At 35.6% G+C, this 20462-nt stretch overlaps 2 protein-coding genes across 6 annotated transcripts in view; one reads left to right on the top strand and one right to left on the bottom strand.

The window, feature by feature from the left end:
- LOC131778972 (retinoblastoma-associated protein) overlaps nt 1–20462 on the bottom strand; it is a 28416-nt gene that overhangs the window by 6104 nt on the left and 1850 nt on the right. The window contains exons 1-22 of one of the 5 annotated variants that reach the window (XM_066168805.1): nt 11763–11883; nt 6703–6860; nt 6253–6308; nt 6080–6157; nt 5765–5896; nt 5379–5423; nt 4921–4979; nt 4617–4724; nt 4437–4468; nt 4051–4104; nt 3809–3862; nt 3559–3582; nt 2948–3081; nt 2771–2863; nt 2539–2604; nt 2073–2109; nt 1589–1634; nt 1368–1441; nt 1013–1069; nt 764–795; nt 545–627; nt 316–362 (exon numbers count right to left, since the gene is read on the bottom strand). In XM_066168805.1, coding sequence (XP_066024902.1) covers nt 316–362; nt 545–627; nt 764–795; nt 1013–1069; nt 1368–1441; nt 1589–1634; nt 2073–2109; nt 2539–2604; nt 2771–2863; nt 2948–3081; nt 3559–3582; nt 3809–3862; nt 4051–4104; nt 4437–4468; nt 4617–4724; nt 4921–4979; nt 5379–5423; nt 5765–5896; nt 6080–6157; nt 6253–6308; nt 6703–6822 — 1431 coding nt within the window. In that variant the 5' untranslated portion in view covers nt 6823–6860; nt 11763–11883. Of the gene's footprint in view, nt 1–315; nt 363–544; nt 628–763; nt 796–1012; nt 1070–1367; nt 1442–1588; nt 1635–2072; nt 2110–2538; nt 2605–2770; nt 2864–2947; nt 3082–3558; nt 3583–3808; nt 3863–4050; nt 4105–4436; nt 4469–4616; nt 4725–4920; nt 4980–5378; nt 5424–5764; nt 5897–6079; nt 6158–6252; nt 6309–6702; nt 6861–8661; nt 8685–9007; nt 9150–11762; nt 11884–20462 lie in introns of those variants that run through there. The other 4 variants (XM_059095506.2, XM_066168806.1, XM_066168803.1 and 1 more) reach the window with 4 other exon arrangements.
- On the top strand, nt 15608–17845 carry LOC136281822 (lactadherin-like). Its single transcript, XM_066168850.1, has 3 exons — nt 15608–16144; nt 16541–16818; nt 17175–17845. The coding sequence occupies exons 1-3, from the start codon at nt 15718–15720 to the stop codon at nt 17313–17315; spliced, it is 846 nt and encodes a 281-aa protein (XP_066024947.1). The 5' UTR covers nt 15608–15717; the 3' UTR covers nt 17316–17845.

Genomic DNA, 20462 nt, shown 5'->3' with positions numbered 1-20462 from the left:
TTAGATCACACCCTTTCACTTCTAAGTTTCAAGTATCAATTTTTCACTTTGTCTGTCACATATTGCAAAGTATTTAAGCTCTGAAAATTTAGTGTTAACAATATCATCCAGTTGATGTTTTTCTTGTTTTCTCATCACCTGTCTCACTGTCTTGAAAATATTTTAAGGACAAAAATAATATTTTGATTACTCTTGGAAGTGAAAGGGTTAATTCACAACTTTGAATCAGTTGATACTATTTCCATAACAGATTGAGGAGACAAAAATGTTGACACAAACTGTAGATGCTGAATAACGTTAACTTCAGTGTATTACCTCCAGCTTCAGAATGCCAAGAATCCAAGGAAATGCTAGAGTTGGCCCTGGAAATTATTGTATCAGAAATGAGAAGTACTGAGCACTACTCTGACAGACATCCAAGGAATATCTAACCCTGGATGATAACATTATCCAATGGATGCAGGTGGTTTGAAGTAAATGTTGGGTGATTGAAGTTCTTACATAACATATGATAAAGGAACAATCCAATAAAAGTATTACGTACATGACAATCCTTTGTCAGCCATAACAACTTCAAGGGAACAGGCCAAAAGAGAAACATGGAATGTTTCACTATTCAGTAGAGCACTGACAACATGAAAACAAACAATTAGTGATTGATTCAGAAAATACAATGCATTCCACCTTTTTCCAAAAATGTAAAATTCCTGTTAAAAAACATCTTTATAGTTGTAAAGGACAAATATTTGGAGACAGCAACTACCTGAAATCACTATAAGATAATCTTTTCTCTTCCTGAAAGACAAAGAAATAATTCTTGTTAAAAAATAATTTGTGGCTTGCTTCACTTTTTCTCTAAGTTGCAGTAAGCATAGCTTTCTTTCTATTAAGGAATATGTGGAAGACCTTCCTGTGTATGAAGTATACAGTATGAAATAAGATAAAATAAGTTTAACTGCAAGTTAAACAGTTGTTGTTGTGGCTAACAAGTGCGAAAAAGAAATTAACTCACTGCCAACAGCATAGCCTCCATAACTCTATAATAAAGTTTCTTTGCCAGGACAAAAATCTGCAACAAACACAAAAGATATTACATTAAAACAGATTTTAGAAAAGGTTAATTTTGAGTCCAGTCATCAAAGAAAAAAGATATCACAATTTATCACCTTCCTTCATCTCTTCTATCATACAGACAAGTGATGAGAACAAAGAAAACATCAGTTGATCCAGATTGTGATTTAATACCAACTTCTCAGAACAAACATTATTAGAACTGTACGGCAGACAGTAAAGAGAATTACCAAAGGAGATCTTGGGAGTGAAATGGTTAAAACGATATAGTCAATAACCATATAAAAGCAAATTACCTGAATTGAAATATTATAGTCCCCTTCACAAACTGCAGTGTCATCAAATCCTTTCAGGAAACCGTCCTGAACGGCTAAAAATTTTAATTAAGTCAACCAACAAATGTAATCATCAAATACTTGTCAGATCCTATCCAATAGTAAAAGAGAATTATAATGTTTATTTATTTCTAACGTACATTCTAAATAATTCAAAGTAAAAAAAAAAAGTCACTTCTCACCTGTTAATTTGGATTGTATGAGATTTCTAGGATTTCTTCCGCAAGACTAAAAGGAAAAAATAAGTCATTTACATATTAAATCCCACATGAAAAAATTCCTTGCTGAGTGAAGAGACTTGAAACATAAACTTATGACCTATGATACCAATATTTGTAACTTCATGTTTGACTGAAGTAAGACTTTTCTCAGGCTAACGAACAAATATTGAGATAAGGACTATGATTTTCATCTTTTTCATTTTTAGAATTCAGTATTGATGCCAATATGTTTTAAATTAATTTGGCTCTAGCGTTGGATTTCAAGCCAAAGTAAGTAAAAAATTATCCCATACAAAAGCTTAAGGCTGGCATTTAAGAGTGACAAGGATCTGGAATGGAATCTTCGATGATTCTGTTAGCAGGATTTCTCTACCTCAGCCTCAAGCTCCTATTATACATTTTTAATGCAATACATTATACTGGTATGTTGTTTACAAATACTTACTTCCCAAAACCTTATTAGTTCTTGACCTGGCAAATGGCTAAACACAAAATATATAATTTATCAAATAAGATTTCCTGCAATCAGTACATGTCGAGAGCTGCATTATGTCATTTCATACTCCAAATGATACTTTTAAGGTTGACTAACCAGACTGAGTATATTTATACTTGGCTGTTGTGATCGAGCTTGAGTGTGCAAGTGGACTGTGTTACTCCACCTCTCCAAAAATAAGATTGTGTTATGTACATGTATTACTGAGTTATGAGTAAGTATAAAAGTGAACTGCTTATTTTACCCTCTATACAGTATTTGGCACTCAATGGAATGACAATGTGACAGTAAAGAACAAAGGTTATGTTATCTTAAAAGGGTACATATTCTTGTTAATTTGCATAACATAAAATTTTAAAAGACCTCACTGTGAATTGTATAATTGATTTACATATTCCCTTTGAAAATATAGTACCTTCTTTCTTCAAGTGTAGCTCTTAAATCAGTAAATGATGATGAACTTGGTGGGTAGGACCTTCTACTGTACATGGAAAAAGAAACCAAGCAGAGAAGAAGGTATTATGACTCAGTTATAATTTTGATCACTGATTATGTTCCCTCTGAAGGAAATATCCATACATAACCCCAAATCAGAGGAAGAACAAGAAAAAGAATTAGAGCTGAAGATGTACATATATATACTGCACCTTGATTCTAATTCAGCTGTTAGGGTTACCAAAACAGGTTGAAATTCATCATGGATTGCAGTATTGGTAGTTCCAGCACTAATAGTTCCAGCACTAAATTGAATAAATCAAATACCACTAGTCTCACATTTTGTAAAAAAAAAATTACTAGTTGGGTAAATATGAGATCTTTTGTACCTGCCATGTCCCACTTCACTGGGTTCTTCATTGAAAGGAATCCACAAATAGCCATTTTTGTCAAAGAAGTCTCTCTCGTCAACATCTCCAGATCTTGCACAGACTTCTTCATAGATGGAATTTAAATCACCAATCTGCAGACAGAGATTGTCAAAATTAGATAATTTACAGAACAATACCTAACACCACCAGTGTGATCACTTTTAGATCCATATCATTATAAAATCATTACTTTAAATATATTTTGGAGTGTGTTTATTTGAACAACACAGTAAATTTAACCTGAGGTGGCCTCTCACTGTCTAGCACCTCTTTATAAGTCAATCTTAACCCTTTACACCCTAACATCAGTATCCACATTCTCCATACTGTTCTCTGTAAATTAACTACGGCAAATTTTTCTAACAATCAAGAGTTTCTTTAGTTGGTGATTATTTCATCTATTCTCATCAAAGTGTGATTCAGTGGTGATATTGTAAGGATAATTAGATGCTAGTCACTCTTAGGGGTTAGAGGGTCAATACCAGAGTTGTTAATAAACATATCATGATTTAACAAATTGGATTAGCAACAACATGACCAATCCAAGCTCTCTTGACTCTATTACTTACTTTCAACAAGTTTCTTGCATTTTGCTGTGGAAAGTAACAAAGCAGAAAGGGAAGAAAATCATTCATATGAACAAAATGTGATTAAACAGTTAAGGCAAAGTTTTTTCAGTGTTGATGTACAGTACAGGGAATTAATGTTGTTTGAGCTCTTGCTCAACAAGAACTTGTGCAGCAAGTTTGTTCATGATAACAGTTTTGTGACATTACTTTGTTAATAAATGATACATGTAATCAACAAAGTTACTTGTACCTCAATTAACTTCTCCAAAAATGGTTTAAAGTGTTGTGAGTAGATTAATGCGACCTAAAAAAGAAACAGCACAAAAAGAGATTTTACTTGCTAACAGAAGCAGAAGTCAGTGAATTTTGCTGATTAAATTCCATGATGTAAACCACTGACATTTTCATTTCTTAATGCTTCATTCTGACAACCAGAAACAAGATGAAATGTATCATTTCCTTCAACTACAAATTATATCTTTTTATACATACATTTGAAAGAGGTACACTCAATTCCTCACATAGATTGGGAAGGATTCCATCATGCTAAATTCAAGAGAATCCAAGAATTTGATTATCACACAGAAAAGTACAAGTATAAACATATTTACTTTAAAGATTTAAGTATGACAAATGTATGGGACAACCCTGCTGGAAAATACAAATCAGTTTAAGACACAGGGAGTTTGAGCCAGCTGATAGACCAGATCATATGCTCTCCAAGCCTGAGTCATGAATTAAACTAATAGCTTTCAGTTCACATCAGTGGGAAGCTTGGGTTACAGAGTTTGAGTGAGTGGTTTTTTTACAGTACTTCAAGGACCTACACAGCAGAAACATGATTCTAATTTCACTTTAAGTAAAAATTGTTGACTTACCACACTTCCCCGGATATTTGTCCCAGAGAGAACTGAACATGTCAACAATGAGGAACAGTGTCAGTATTGATATATAATGGTGTGGATAATTGACAAATAAAGTATGCATATCAAAATCACTCCTGATTAAAATTAATCAAGAGTTGGAATCCTCCACTTTGAATTAAGTAAATACTTTACCTTCACCTGTCTGCAGCTGTTGGGCAAATCTACTGTGTACATGATCCACACAGCACAACAAGAGATTGAATGCAGTCATTAATTCTTTCACCTGGTTAGAATTCAAGCCTACAGAAAATACAAACAGGAGAATGCAGAAACCTAGTTTGAGCTGACCATTTCAGGGCGTGCAATGCAAAGAGAGGGTTTTAAAGCAAATGAGTACATATATAAATTAATACAACAAGTCCAGTTAAATTGATTACATTCAATCAAACTACTAATAATAAAAGCAGATGTAGATTATGACAAAAAAAAATTGTACCTTTGTAGACTAGATATAAAAGCCAGCATGTTTTTTTTAATGTTTCCATTCTCTCTTCACTGTCAAAATAAAATCAGTAAACTCAAAATTCATTAAAATACACCACACCATTTCATTTCTGTTGTAGCTTCCTCTGTTCTATAAAACCTGCAAAGACTTCTTCTATAATGTTTGGGCCTCTTTGTCATTCCTTAAATTGCATACAATTCAGAGTTCTTGGTTTTGTTTTTCAGAAAAAATTCCATTATTTTTATTGATACTGACAAGGGTAAGAAGGCTGATTAACATGAAAACAAAAGAAAAGGAACTATGTTTGCCATTTAGTAAAGAGGTCTATACCTGTTACCTTTTATGGTGCCTCTCATGGGGAGAGGCACCATAGCAGCTATAACATGTTATGCCAGAAGTTGCAATATAAATGATGACAAAATTACTAAAAAAGGAAAATTCATTAATACCTGTCACATAAGTCTTGACAACCTTTAAAAATCACAGGCATTACTCTGCAACAAGGAAAATATTACATAATGTTAAATTATCACCATCAGCCTTAGACACCATAACTACAGTCATTAGGAAATTTATTTGCAACACCATAATTGTAAGTTAAGTTTTAGGATGTTACATGGGATCACAAGTATCATATGGGACAATCAAGGCTTGTTTTATGATTCCATGAAACCAATGGGGGAAGAATTTTACTGATATAAGTTATACATTGCACTTAGCGTAATAGGCATCATGCAAAAAAAGAAGAGCTAAATTTGTATCAAATATTGTCCTTCTCGATAAGGGAAAAATTGTTATAAATTGTTATAAATAAGTTTATAAATAAGTTACGTACCTTTGAAACTTGTGGAACAGAGCAGCAGATATACAAAATGTTTTCTTTACTTCAGTAAGGTGATCTGTAATGGGGGAACCAACTTCCCAAACTAAACTGAACTTTTTCATCTTCTGGAAGAATTCCACCATGCTGCCAGAAAGAAAATATCATTGCACCAACTTAAAGTATGAACCTCACTAGTATAAAACATCTTTCTGTCTATAACCGTATGATGCTATCACCTCAAAAGAGTATAGCCATAAATGATAAATCATTATAAAAGAAAGAAGAGCCCACAAAAAGTTCATTCAGTCTATACCAGTTTTGCCTTACCTTATTTTAGCTTCCTTCAATAGCTTGCTCAATGAACAGGTAGTTTTAGTAGCACCTGAATCTTGAACACTATTAAATCTAAATATCAGAAAAAAGGGTTGTATGGGTAACTCTTTCATTTTGGGTGGTTTTCATTTCACAGCTACTCTTATACATGTCAGCAGCATACTAACCTTATATCGCAATTCGTAGCATATATGGCACATATAAACCATGGAATTAAAGTATTCTGCAAGGGAAACAAAGTATGATTTAATTGCCACATTTAATTAAAGACTCAACATGAAGTTGCAGCATTCTAGTTGAAACTGATTCCAGAGTTAAAGGATTACTTTGAGGCTTTGATAAGTCTAGGACTGGTTTTTAAATTCTAGTCTTATAATATTAACAGAATTAACAAATCTGATTTCATAGAAATAGTCAAAATTTTTCTATTTATTTATCTTGGTGTGGAAATGCCTATTTCAAACACATAATGGAGGAAGAGCTTGAAACATCCACATTGAAGAAGGCAAGAAAACACAGAATCTGAAATCATTATTTATACCACAATCTTGATGCAAATTAAAATTTGCTTCTTTGAATAAACTAAAAAGCAAATGAGCCTTTAAATTTTCATATACCTCAGATTTTTCTTTTATTTTTGAGGAAACAGACTCCCAAATGTTCCAAGCCTTCTCTTTGCATTTTTCTTCCAATTCTACTTGTTGGCAAAACTTATCAAACCATTCCTTAGCCTCCATTTGCAAGGATTTGAATCTCTGGCTTAGTGAAATGTCATCTGTAACAAAATAAAGTCAAGTTACTCATTGATGTTGCATATCATTGAGTGAAAATACATGTATTAAGAGTAGAAATTTTGTGTGAATACATAAATTTTCAAAAAGGCATTATTTACAAATAATTAAACTTAAAATTTGGTGTTTACTTCATCATTTTCAAGACTACATGTGCAGTTTTTCATTACTTTTAATTTCCTTTTTTCTTTTCCAGTTTCAGTTTTCAGATTAAAAAACAAAAGTGTTGTTTATTTGACATTCACGGTGATTTATAACATTAATAGGACTGAGTGGAGCCCAATTCAGTCTGCAATCATACAAATTATTAACAAAAGAAAACAACCATAAAGTGGGAGACTGATTTGTTAATTATACGTATGATTACAGACAGAATTGAACACACTGTCTTGTTACCAATTAATTTAAACCAAAACAAAAGTTGAAAAAGAAACTAGACATCTGTTAAATGTTTTCTTAAAAAAAAAAAAAAAAAAAAACAGTTAACTCAGGGAAATGTGTAACTACAGCGTGCATGATAGACACTTACTTACTAGTCACAGAGGCATGGTGCCCACCCTGTCCTATTAGTGTTAAAATCGGGCTGGTGATAATTAATTACATTTGATAGTTTTGTTATAGTTTTGATTAGTAATCATAATAGGACTGAGTGGAGTCCAATTTGCTCTGTAATCATACCAGTGACAAACAAAATTGGATGACCACAAAGTGGGAGTCCAATTTGTTAATCACAAGTATGATTGAAGACAGAATTGGACAACAAGAAGTCCTATTACCAATTAATCATAACCATTTCAATTTCTGAAAACAATTAATACATTTATGTCTAATATCTCCGGTTGAGACAATGTCTAAATTGAAAAAAAATTTCTCCATTTTGGAAATTCCTAAATTTTTTGTAGGATAAGTGGCTTTTGCTATGGTTATTGTGTTTAATTCTGTGATTGGTGGATTAGGCTGAGTAGACTTAGTATGATTGACTACTTCAACTGTCCAATTACAGCCCACTGTCTGGTTGTAGTTCTACAGAATGATTAGTGAAAAATAAAGCAGCTAATGCACCAATCATATTTGAGGAAATTGTAATGGTTATGATTAAAGATTAGTCTGCTTTTTCTTCCCACTTGAAAGAAATGTGCAGGTGCATGACCATGAAAATTTCCACAATTTTATGGTGTAGGTTTGTTCCTGTTATATTTGTTTATCTGAATACAGAAAATTCTACTAATCTTAAGAAAAAGCAGAGGGGGGAAAGAAAGAAAGATGTAAACCATCAGATGGCAATTAAAAACAGAGACAAAGAATCTTCAAGGCCTCAAGCACTTTTCAATTAAGTTTTACACAGCTTAACACAGGAGACAATCAAATAAAAAAATGATTAAAATCAAAACATAAATGATAACTAACTAAATAAATATGTAACATAATTAAACAACCTATCATGCGACATAAAAATGGTAAAAATGCTTAAAATTGATAATACATTGGTGAATTAGAGACAAACGGAATTGATTGAAAACTGAATAAATTTTTACTGTATAATGCATTTCTCTTCCAGAAGTTACAGTTATGGTGGTTTAGTACGCTTAGGTGAACATCACATTTCGACAACTACGCTAATTAAATCATTTTCGGGGCTGGCAAACGACCTCAAACTATCGAAATTTTGGTTAAAATATATTTGACTCGAGCTCATCGTGAAATATTTTATCTATATAAAATTGAAGGACAACTTAGGGAGCTCGTATACAGCTATAACGGAGAAACAAAAAACCACAGAGTTACCTCTAGATTCACTTTGCTTTTGTGTACAAGACGTTTTGGGAAATTGGCTAGTTACATGGTTCAATGGGCCACAATAAACCCAGCTGAACTGCAACGAATATATTACCACAGAGAAAATGTTTACAGATAAAAACCTTGTCTAGAAAACGAAGAGAAAAATTTAATTAAAATAATATAGAGTCAAGTGTCAAAAATCCTCGCTAAGAGAGTTTTAAGGTGGTGGGTTTGGATACAAACAACGAGTAAAATTGCTTTCGGAACTAACAGAACTCTCAACTCGAGCTCTTGTAGTGTAAACACCAGGTGCCTTTCGAGTTTAACGACCAAAGTATATAATTCTACCCACCTGTTGTCTGTCAGGATATTGTATCTAGGCAGTATACACATTGTACCGCCAAAAATTAGGGGAAAATCTGAAACGAGCGCCAATACTCTTGCATTTAATTTACCATACTGTGCCACCGCAAAACATTTCGCGCCTTCACCTGGGCAGGTTTACTTCCGTTTAAAGGACTTTGACAAATGTGACAAATATGGAAAGTTACTACGAATTGACTACCAAATATGGTACGTAGCGGAAGTGCAGCTGCACACTATGGTAATATATTAACTTGTGTGGCGGGAAAATTTGGCGGGAAGTTTGTAATTGTGGAACAGATTAAGGTTTACACTTATGATGAACGTTTCCAAGCTCTTAATAAACTTCGTTAGTTTTAAAGGTTTCAAACTTTGTCGGAGACTCAAAAAGACCTATGTTTTCTCATGGATTTTGGTGTAACATTCGCAACAAAAAACAATAAAAATAATAAAATAAGAGAATCGCGCGACTTCGCACTCACTAATTTTCGATAATTTCCTCCAGATATGATAAGTATGACTGGTCTCTCGTATTTAACTGTATCCAACAACTTTGGATGGTTAATTTGCTTAGCGTGTACGATAGGTGATAATATAGTGATCTTTTTTAACAAAGGCCCAGAGTGAATCAAGCGCACTTGAAAAGCGCAATTGCGGTACTGATGACAATAATGAACGTGACCTTATCCTTAAACATGCAGAACGTGCATGAATTTAACTGAATTCTCTTGTCCATGATGACGATTGTTTCGCCTAGCGCCTAGAAAAAGCAAATGACTAAAAACGTTTCATCGATCGACTTGCAAGATTCGGAACTGAATAGGCAAATGAAGAAAAATGTCAGGCGGTAACCAAACATCCAGACTATAAAAACGAGTTCGTGAAAGAACTAGCGTGCTCTACACATGAGAAAACGCGCATGAGTCATCGAGCAGGAGCGTTTATTAAGCAATGGCGCTAATATTCTTGCATTCTTACCTAAGAAAGGTGAAAACACATTGGACGGTTGGCCTTCATCTGAGTCACTGTTCGCGTACCGTCGATCTGACGATCAAGCTCATTTATTTCATACAGGATCTTAAACACAGAATATATTAGTGTCTTGCGTACATGTCCGGCTCTTTGGCATAAAATTTACGGATAATCACCATTGTTGGTTCATTTTTCTGCCGCTTGACTGCCGCTGAATGGGTCTTTGGCGGTAGCCGCAGCAGTCGGTGATGACTACCACTCGATCCCTTTTCATAATTAAGAGGTGATTGAGCACAAAAGATGAATGGCGGTCTGAAGTAATGGAGTGGAAACGTAGCTCATAAAAAAATCAGATATTGTTTATAGATATTTCTTATCATGAGATCAGCGTTCTCAGTTTCATAAAAGATCGCTCGTCCGCGAGAGATAGACGACTGGAACTAAAACTTTTGATGTTGGAATAATTACATGCATGGCCCGGAGACAACCGTTGGAGGTATGACTGACATGTTTACTCACTTCACTGGCAAAAACAAAACGAGAAAAGAAATTTGAACTTGGAAATAGAATATGCTATAAGTCAATTATGAAGTAATAGTTCACGATGCTGTTATGCAGCGGTAACAGACGTTAGAAGTCTGAAGTGGAGAAATCGTATTCGAGTAGAGTCGTAACTGACCAACTCTGCGCTAACTTTTCGGAATAAATATGGCTTGATCAGTACAAGAGAGGGAAAAGGAGGAAGTGGCAGTATAAGCTACAGTTTATATGATTCAAGTTCAAAAGTCTTTTGTAAATAATCAGAAGCTGTAGTTCTGTCCAGTTAGGTAAGGGCCAAGATCGATCCAGATGAAAGGTGTAAAACTTTTCTCTCTGATACTAACGAAACAAATCTACTCAAAAAATATGCATGAAACATTTTTCGTTCTGACTGTAAGGAGGACACCTTTATTAAGGGGACGGTGCTAGCAATACCCGTAGGGAAAGTTGCGAGAGAATCTCTAGATTGAGGTTCCACTTTTCCCTTAACAAGAAAAGTCCTGTTTCATTCGGACGTTCACCCTCATTTCTTGCTGAGCCATAAATATTTCCCTCAATACTGCCTAAACTTCCCAAAATTTATCCACGGGCATTTTTCATTATATTTCTGGCAAATTATGGTTTAATGGGCTGACGGTTATTGCTGGATCAGAGAGAGATCAGAGGAGGGCAAAATTAGATTCGAATGAAGAGAGACGAATGTGAATATTAAAGTTGCTCTCAAGATATCGTTTAGTAGGTCAACGTTTTTGACACTACGCTGCTAAACTGCATCACATTATCAGAAACTTTTCGCTTATTTACTGTATATGGGGAGTCCTCTACAATGCACGAACCTGGTTAACCTATGTGGAAAGAAGGCAAGTGTCTTTCCCACGAGGTATTCTACTATTATCAAACATAGCTGACTCTTTGGATGAATGTAAAGACAATATATGACGATGCGGCAGAAATGCGTGATAACTTTTGGAATTAATATCAAACAGTTTCTGAAGTAGATTTGTCTGAACTTGAGAAGTTGTATTATTATTTATATCCGGTGCAACAGGGAACTGGCTAATAGATGCAAATGCACCGACCATTCAGTCTAATGAAAACTCTAAGCAGGAATGAACTCTCAATATTATCATAAAAAAATTGTTGGTTAGAACATTAATACTTTCGAGTCCCAAAATTTGGCTTCCCGTTTCCCCTTATGTAACTTTTCTCTTGCTTGCAGTCGTGTAACTTACCATGAATCTGTCATTTTCACCTCTCTAGGGAATAACTCCACTGGAAACGCGCCCTGTTTTGAAGTACTCTTCATGAAAGTGCTAAACCATTGTCAAACCATAGTAATCTGTTGCATTCGCAGTACATATTTCTCGCCTTTGTGTGACATTAGCTCGACAAATATGCTGAAAATTTGTTTGAATCATTCTCTTTGGATTGCTTTGAGTAATTAAATAATTTTAATTTATGATAATTATGTCCCGGTTTGGCCATACTTGATTCACGTATGGCGCTTTATCATGCTAATCTAGAACGACGCATTTTCGCGCACTGTAATGGCTCTTTGTAATAATTTAGTCAAATCACAAGTGGCATTTAGTTTAATAAAGGCGAAAGATCAGTTGTTTCTAAAGCTAAATGGCAGGAAGAGACGGTTTTACCCGCGCTCGTAAAATGACATGCATGATGTGATGAATGACATCCATTATTGATTTATTCTGGATGTCGAAATTGAAAATTTATGACCTGTTGAGGGGTCGTAAGTTGCTAGGACCGCGGGATTAGTCTGAGGAATATGTGGCGGGGATAAATCACGTTGTTTGTCATGGAAAATTATCGCACAGATATTTGATCCTGCGAAAAAAGAATTGTCAAAAGTCGTGTCTAAAACTATTTCATAGTGACTTGTTTTTGAAACAATACGCTCGAAGCAGGTTTAGGTATGCTGCAGAGATCTGTTGCACGAATATTTCGCCAACGCGTCCGAACCCGAAAACGGCATCTGAATAACTTTACAACTTTTAAATCTACCTTACAACCGCTGGATTTTTTCAGAGAATAATGAAGGGTCGAAGAGAGTAGGAGAGGGTAAGCATTTAGCCCTGTTAGATTAAAATATATGTAATGTCAGGAATCCATTATAATTACTTCTCCTAGTAATAGCTAGAACATGCATGTATCAATTAAAATGTTTGCAGTCTGAATCTCGCAGGTTATGCTGCTGTGAACACGATCATGAAACAGATCTGGATAAGACTTTATCCAAACAGGTTTATTCACGTTTTTCAAAGGCGTTGGTGACGTGCCTGAGGCCAAGTGCCTTGAGGCGCTATAATTCTTAGCCTTGATCTCCCAAGTTCAGGTTCAGATATGAGGTAGCTAAAATCCTGCGTGACTGTAAACAAATAATAGAGTAGTGGGCGGTACTTTTCCTGATTTTCCATCTGTTTACTCTATTTGTTGATACATTTTCAGAGGCGACAATTTGAACAGAGATGCTAAATACATAGACCGCTTATTATCTTTTTTCATACGTTTTATCTCATCGCGCAAACTGTAGTAACTCAGGAGTTGATAAGAAAAGAGCGGTGAACTCGTTCTCCTCTTCGAGGGGACTTTTAGAAGTATGAGCATCATATACCAAACATACCTTATTCGCGCCCAGGCCGGTCACTGATCTCCATTGAGGTCTTAAACATTTTACTAAGTTAAGGTAAAAACTGTTTCCTTTGTCAGATTTATATATTTTTATTTTTTCACATGTAAAAAGGTAGCTTATTTAGGCACTAATTTGCAAACTGTTAAGTTGGAGGACACTTTTGCTGCATGTTATCTTTTGAGTTACAACTTGCGAATAATCAATTGTTGCAACATTACGGATTTGAAAGGAATTTTTCATTGTCTTTAGAAAATTTCCATAATTATTCAAATTATACACGCCCTGATGTCATGTGATCTCATATATCCTATAATATCTGCACCTTACATGAAAAAGAATTTAATGCTGTTTATGAATATATATGGTTTTGTGAGGTTTCCATTTAATGTATTTGCTTGGCAAGGATTGTAACACATAGGGCTTGTATTCTCTCAAAATAACCTCAACCCGTAGTATGCTATGGGTATGTTCCCTACCAATGTCTGTTTCGAAAAATACAATAAGAAAGATAGGTCACCGCTCTTGTCTAAGAGACATGATGGGTTAAACTTAGCCCATTTATGCCTACACTGGTACTAATCACGCGCGTTATTCCATTAGTCCACGGTACATTTTGCGGTAACTGGAAGTAGCAATTTGATATATGATTTGTACAAAGGAATAACAACGGCTGATATTCTCTTGATTTGTATCATTGGACTTGGTTGGGGGTGAGACAAGTCGCTTTTTAAAAATCCCGCATTTTAAAATAGTTTTTATGCTCGTTTATTGGTGAGATCCGATACAAAGTGTAGAATTACTGCAAAGTGTAGAAACATTAAGTCCTTAATTCGTTGTCATACAAACATTGTTTCAGTAGCAGTATACCCTTTGATTCTTTCATCACAATTATCTAAACAAACAGCAGTGCAGTTAGTTCAATATTTAAGGAACTTCCTCAATGTACATCTTTGCCGCGTATGCAGATGGCAACTGAGAAACCTCCTCTCAATAACCCATGCTTTTCCAAATTTACATTATTTAAAAAGCTACTGGAGAATTTATCGAATCGTAACGAAAGTAATATTGAATGATACTGACAGGCTCAAATGTGTATCAATAATTTTTCCATCAACCAATGTGAACTTTTCAAATGGACACAGGCATGAACAGGCTGATTTGAATTACGAAGAACGACTCGATATTGTCAGTAGCTAAATAAAGAGTGCCATGAGTAAATTGTAACATTTGCCAACGCAAGCGTGGTGAAAACTTAATAACGAGAGTTATTCAGCTTGTTTTCTTTTCACGTTAGCAGCTATTGAAAAAGTCAATCTCTGCATTGAAGTATGAATTCATTCTGTCAAATTTGGCAAATTATGAAAAATTCAGGATATTTTTTTTATTAAAAAAAGCAGAAAAAAATAGTGGCAAGGATTTTGATGTCGCAAAGAACTTGAAAGGACCGGAACAGGTAAAGTGTCCAGTGTTTCTCTTTTTTATGTTTTAGGTTTTAAATTGTCATTTTCTTTTTCGTATAAACCCGCTTTTCGAACATGTTTTTTTATTTTATCGGGGATTGTAGTTAATGACAAGAATAACGAATTGGCCGCCAGCACTTAAAGAAAGGATTATTTTGACTCTAACTTCCATATCAAGAATGAAAACGATCCCGGCATATTTGTACTTCAAACCTCTGGATGTCAAGCCTGAATGAGGCACATTTCTAATTAGCTGAAGATATTTGTGGTGAACGACTGATCGAGTAAAACCTCGATTCTGTTTTCGTTTTATGTTAAATAGAAATGATCAGGATGGTTGATTAGTTTAAATGAGTCTTACCTTTGATAAACTCGTCATAGTACAAAAGAATCGAAAAAGACACTATGTTAGGTCTGTTAGGAAAATTGTAATTTAGTGCGAGGCGCACCATTTTACTAGATTGATCAAATACTTTCCCGGTTCCACGCTGTCACTGAGAAGCCAGTTAAATCAGATTTGTTTCAGTTAGAAAAATAGCGCTGTAAAAGTTTGTTTACGGTTTCATTTTAGAGTAATTTAAGTTACCTGTCGGCGCGAGGGGGTATCATTGATTGGATGGAAGTTTTTTTCATGTCTTAAGCAGTTTTATTTAAGTAATAACATTTGCAACAAATCTCGTGTTTAAAAACGTTGTCATTTATTCAAGGAAAAATATAAAAAGATGAAATATACTCTAGGGGGCTGAAAAATCTCCCCCACAAATTTTGCACTTGGTATGCTGCAAGTTAATGAAACCTTATACAGCGAAGGCCCCTTTTAAAAGGAAGTTATGTAATCAGTCTGCTTAAATGGAGTATACAAGAGATCCTCCATGGGGCTAAGGCTGAAAATGACATATAGTATGCGAATCGGCTTGGTTTTCAAGATAGGTGCTTCTATCTGCATCAAACCATGGTACTCATGACGTACCCTTTGTTACTGCTTAAATTAACCAAATTTACCACACCCTAGCCTCGGTCCGATATTGGAAACGCAAATGAATTTATACCTTATTTATTTTACAGGTCATGTAAGAGATGTCTCCATATTTGGAGTTCGTTTTACTCCATACCCTCCTATTTTCAAAGATCACCGCTGGCTCTAACGTCTGCCGCTCCAGTTTCCCAGATACCAATCACGTTCTCACTGGTCACGTGATACGGACTCTAAACCACAAGACTTTTGAGAGCTGCACATTTTCTTGCGAAATTGAGCCGAAGTGTTTCAGTATCAACTTCATGTCATCGCGAGGAACCTGTCAACTCAACAGAGCAACCAAGGATTCTTTCCCTAAAGATGTTATGAAACAGAAGGGAGCAGTTTATTTGGACATGGTGATCCGCCAGTATCACCATGATCATGATACTTGTGAGAGTATGCCCTGTAAAAATGGAGGCACGTGTGTCATGAGTCCGACTTTGAAGTGCAATTGTCTTGATGGTTACACTGGGCTTCGTTGTCAAAGTAAGAAATTGGAAAGCTAGCACCAACAGTAGAGAATGAAATAGCATAAAAACCAGGAAGATTGTACAAAATTCTCGATCGTGGTTGGTCAGCAATAGACGGACACAACGCGTTATTTGCGTGCGTTTTTATGCGTCTGCTTTATATCTCTTACGCGTCACAGCTGACTTAGAAAAAGGTCTACTGTTATGTTTTGACCGATGAGACACGTTATTTTCTTAGAAAAAATTAGATACCTACATCTTCTTAACACTTGCAAGGACTGAAGCCCAAAACTTTGATCCATATTCCTCAGTGTTTTCTTCAATAGTTTGATTAGCATAGGTTCTTACTTTCCATGACGTGTGATGATTAGAAATCAACATTGACGAAAGCAAGTGTCTTCTTTTTCAACAGACCCACAAGCGCTAGGAATGGAAAACGGAGACATACCTAATGAGAATATAACTGGCTCTACGTCCTTAAGCGGTTATGAAGCATGGAAAGGACGCTTAAATGGAAAATCTTGCTGGAGACCTGCACGAAACTCAGATGGTGAACACATTACAGTAACGTTCGCGAGCAAAAAAACCGTAATTGCCATAGCAACACAAGGTAGCCCGGACGATAAATTTTGGGTTCAAAGCTTCACCTACCAGTACTTTGCTGATGCTTCTCTAAATGACCCTAATAAGGTAAAATCTACAAACATCGATTGCACGGGCCAGGGTAGGCCTGGAAAGATTTTTTTGTCGGTAACAATGAAACACAAACATTTTAGAATGATGATGATATTAAAGTTCCAGTCCCTTCTCCTTTCTCGAACCTTCTCCATGCGTGTGTGTGATTCACGATTTTTTTGGAGACGACAAATTTGCGAAATCAACGTGTCGCAAAAATTTCCTATGATAAGGTATCTGATATCAAAATCTTTCAGGCCATGTTTCAGGCCTCCTTTAATTTGCGGAGCTCAGCCAATGATTCGTTGCGCTGCAGTTAGGTTTTAATTTTGTTTAAATAGTGATACTGTCAATGTATTGTATGTTCACAGGAATGCCAAGCTAACAAGAACAACACTTCAATTTTTATACACAAGTTCTCACCAGCTCTCCAAAATGTCGAGTGGATCCGAATTCATCCACGAAAATCGCACGATTATATGGCATTGAGGCTGGAGGTGTACGGATACTGAACATTTCAAAAAAGAAGGTTCACATTAAAGGCCAGTTTAGCCGAGTGCATTGAAAGTTAGTAATAGCAGGTTATTTGCCACTCTACCGGCGCTTGGAGCAGCTGCAGTTTTCATTTAACTGAGTGTCATTACAGATGTGTTGTGTCGCTCTGACGTGTTAACCAGTTAAAAAAAGAAAATTAAATTTAAAACCAATCGCGAATGATTCAGTTCTTCCGATTTCCGACGCCACAGGCTGCTTGTTGCTTATTTTCACATATTGGCCTCATCTGATGTTTTCCTTTTCTCAGATTGAACGCCGTTATTGCTTTAGTTTTGGTATTAGGAAACTCAGCAGAGATTAGCTCTATTTTTCAGATTATTGTCGCTATCCTACAGCCAAGATTGTTTATAATGTAGAACTCCATAACCACCTGACGAAATATCAGAATGGAAATGATAAACTGAGTATCATGTTTTTAAGTAGATGGAATTTAGCGCTCCCTGTGCGTAACTTCTGAGATAAATATGTAACATAGTTAACAACCTATCATGCGACATAAAAATGGTAAAAATGCTTAAAATTATTTATACATTGGTGAATTAGAGACAGACTAAATTGACTGTAAACTGAATAAATTTTTACTGTATAATGCATTTCTCTTCCAGAAGTTAGTTGTGGTGGTTTATTACGCTTAGGTGAACATCACATTTCGACAACTACGATGATTAAACAATTTTCGGGGCTGGCAAACGACCTCAAACTATCGAAATTTTGGTTAAAATATATTTGACTCGAGCTTATCGTGAAAGATTTTATCTATATCAAAATTGAAGGACAGCTTAAGTAGCTCGTAAACAGCTATAACGGAGAAACAAAAAAACCACAAAAGATTATGTAAATGAAATCCTACAGTTACCACTAGATTCACTTTACTTTTGTGTACAAGACGTTTTGGGAAATTGGCTAGTTACATGGTTCAATGGGCCACAATAAAATCAGCTGAACAGCAACGAATATAATACTACAGAAGAAATGTTTAGGAATAAAAACCTTGTTTGGAAACGAAGAAGAGAACTTAAAAGAATATAGAGTCAAGGGTCAAAATCCTCTTTTCGAGAGTTTAAAGGTGGTGGGTTTGGATACAAACAACGAGTAAAATTGTTTCGGAACTAACGGAACTCTCAACTCGAGCTCTTGTAGTGTAAACACTAGATGCTTTTCGAGTTTAACGACCAAAGTATATAATTCTACTCACCTGTTGTCTGTCAGGATATTGAATCTAGGCACTATACACATTGTACTGCCAAAAATTAGGGGAAAAATCTGAAACAAGCGCAAATACTCTACCATTTAATTTACCACACAGTGCCACCGCAAAACATTTCGCGCCTTCCCCTGAACAGGTTTACTTCCGTTTAAAGGACTTTGACAAATGTGACAAATATGGAAAGTTACTACGAATTGACTACCAAATATGGTACGTAGCGGAAGTGCGACTGCACGCCATGGTAATATATTAACTTGTGTGAAGGGAAAATTTGGCGGGAAGTTTGTAATAGTGGAACAGATTAATGTTTACACTTTTGATGAACGTTTCCAAAATGGAAGCTACGCTGTTGATAAACTTCGTTAGTTGTAAAGGTTTCAAACTTTTTCGGAGGCTCAAAAAGACCTATGTTTTCCCATGGATTTTGGCGAATCGATTGTAACATTCGCAACAAAGAACAATAAAAATAACAAAATAAGAGAATCGAGCGATTTCACACTCGCTAATTTTCGATAATTTCCTCCAGATATGGTAAGCATGACTGGTCTCTCGTATTTATTAACTGTATTCAACAACTTTGGTTGGTTATTTGGCTTTAAATGTACGATAGGTGATAATATAGTAATCTTTTTTAACAAAGGCCCAGAGTGAATCAAGCGCACTTGAAAAGCGCAATTGCGGTACTAATGACAATAACGAACATGACCTTATCCTTAAACATGGAGAGTGTGCGTGAATTTGACTAAATTCTCTTGTCAACGATGACGATTGTTTCGCTTAGCGCCTAGAAAAAGCAAATGACTAAAAAACGTTTCATCGATCGACTTGCAAGATTTGGAACTGTATAGGCAAATAAAGAGGAATGTCAGGCGGTAACCAAACATCCAGACTATAAAAATGAGTTCGGGAAAGAACTAGCGTGCTCTACATATGAGAAAACGCACATGTGTCATCGCGCAATAGCGTTTAATGAGCAATGACGTTAATATTCTTGCATTCTTACCTAAGAAAGGTGAAAACACATTGGACGGTTGGCCTTCATCTAAGTCACTGTTCGCGTGCCGTCGATCTGGCGATCGAGCTCATTTATTTCATACAGGATCTTAAACACAGATGCCTGAATACTCTAGTGTCTTACGTACATGTCCAGCTCTTTGGCATAAAATTTACGGACAATCACCATTGTTGGTTTATTTTTCTTTTGCTTGACTGCCGCTGAATGGGTCTTTGGCGGTAGCCGCAGCAGTCGGTGATGACTACCACTCGATCGCTTTTCATAATTAAGAGGTGATTGCGCACAAAAGATAAATGGCAGTCTGATGAAATGTAGTGGAAACGTAGCACATAAAATCAATCAGATATTGTTTATAGATATTTCTTATTATGATATCAGCGTTTTCAGTTTCATAAAAGATCGCTCGTCCGCTAGAGATAAACGACTGGAACTAAAAATTTTGATGTTGGAATAATCACATGCATGGCCTGGAGACAGCCGTTGGAGGTATGACTGACGTATTTACTTACTTCACTGGCAAAAACAAAACGAAAAAACTAAGAAATATAATATGCTATAAGTCAGTTATGAAGTAATAGTTCACGATGCTGTTATGCAGCGGTAACAGACGTCAGAAGTCTGAAGTCGAGAGTATGTATTTGATTAGAGTCGTAACTGACCAACTCTGCGCTAACTTTTGGGAATAAATATGGCTTGATCAGTACAAGAGAGGGAAAGGGAGAAAGTGGCAGTGTAAGCTGCGGTTTACATGATTCAAGTTCAAAAGTCTTTTGTAAATAATCAGAAGCTGTAGTTCTGTCCAGTTGGATAAGGGCCAAGATCGATCCAGATGAAAGGTGTAAAACTTTTCTCTGTGATACTAACGAAACAAATCTACTAAAA

Source organism: Pocillopora verrucosa, chromosome 6 (assembly GCF_036669915.1).
Source record: "Pocillopora verrucosa isolate sample1 chromosome 6, ASM3666991v2, whole genome shotgun sequence".
NCBI classification, from domain to species: domain Eukaryota; kingdom Metazoa; phylum Cnidaria; class Anthozoa; order Scleractinia; family Pocilloporidae; genus Pocillopora; species Pocillopora verrucosa.
This window is presented reverse-complemented; position numbering and strand designations above follow the sequence as displayed.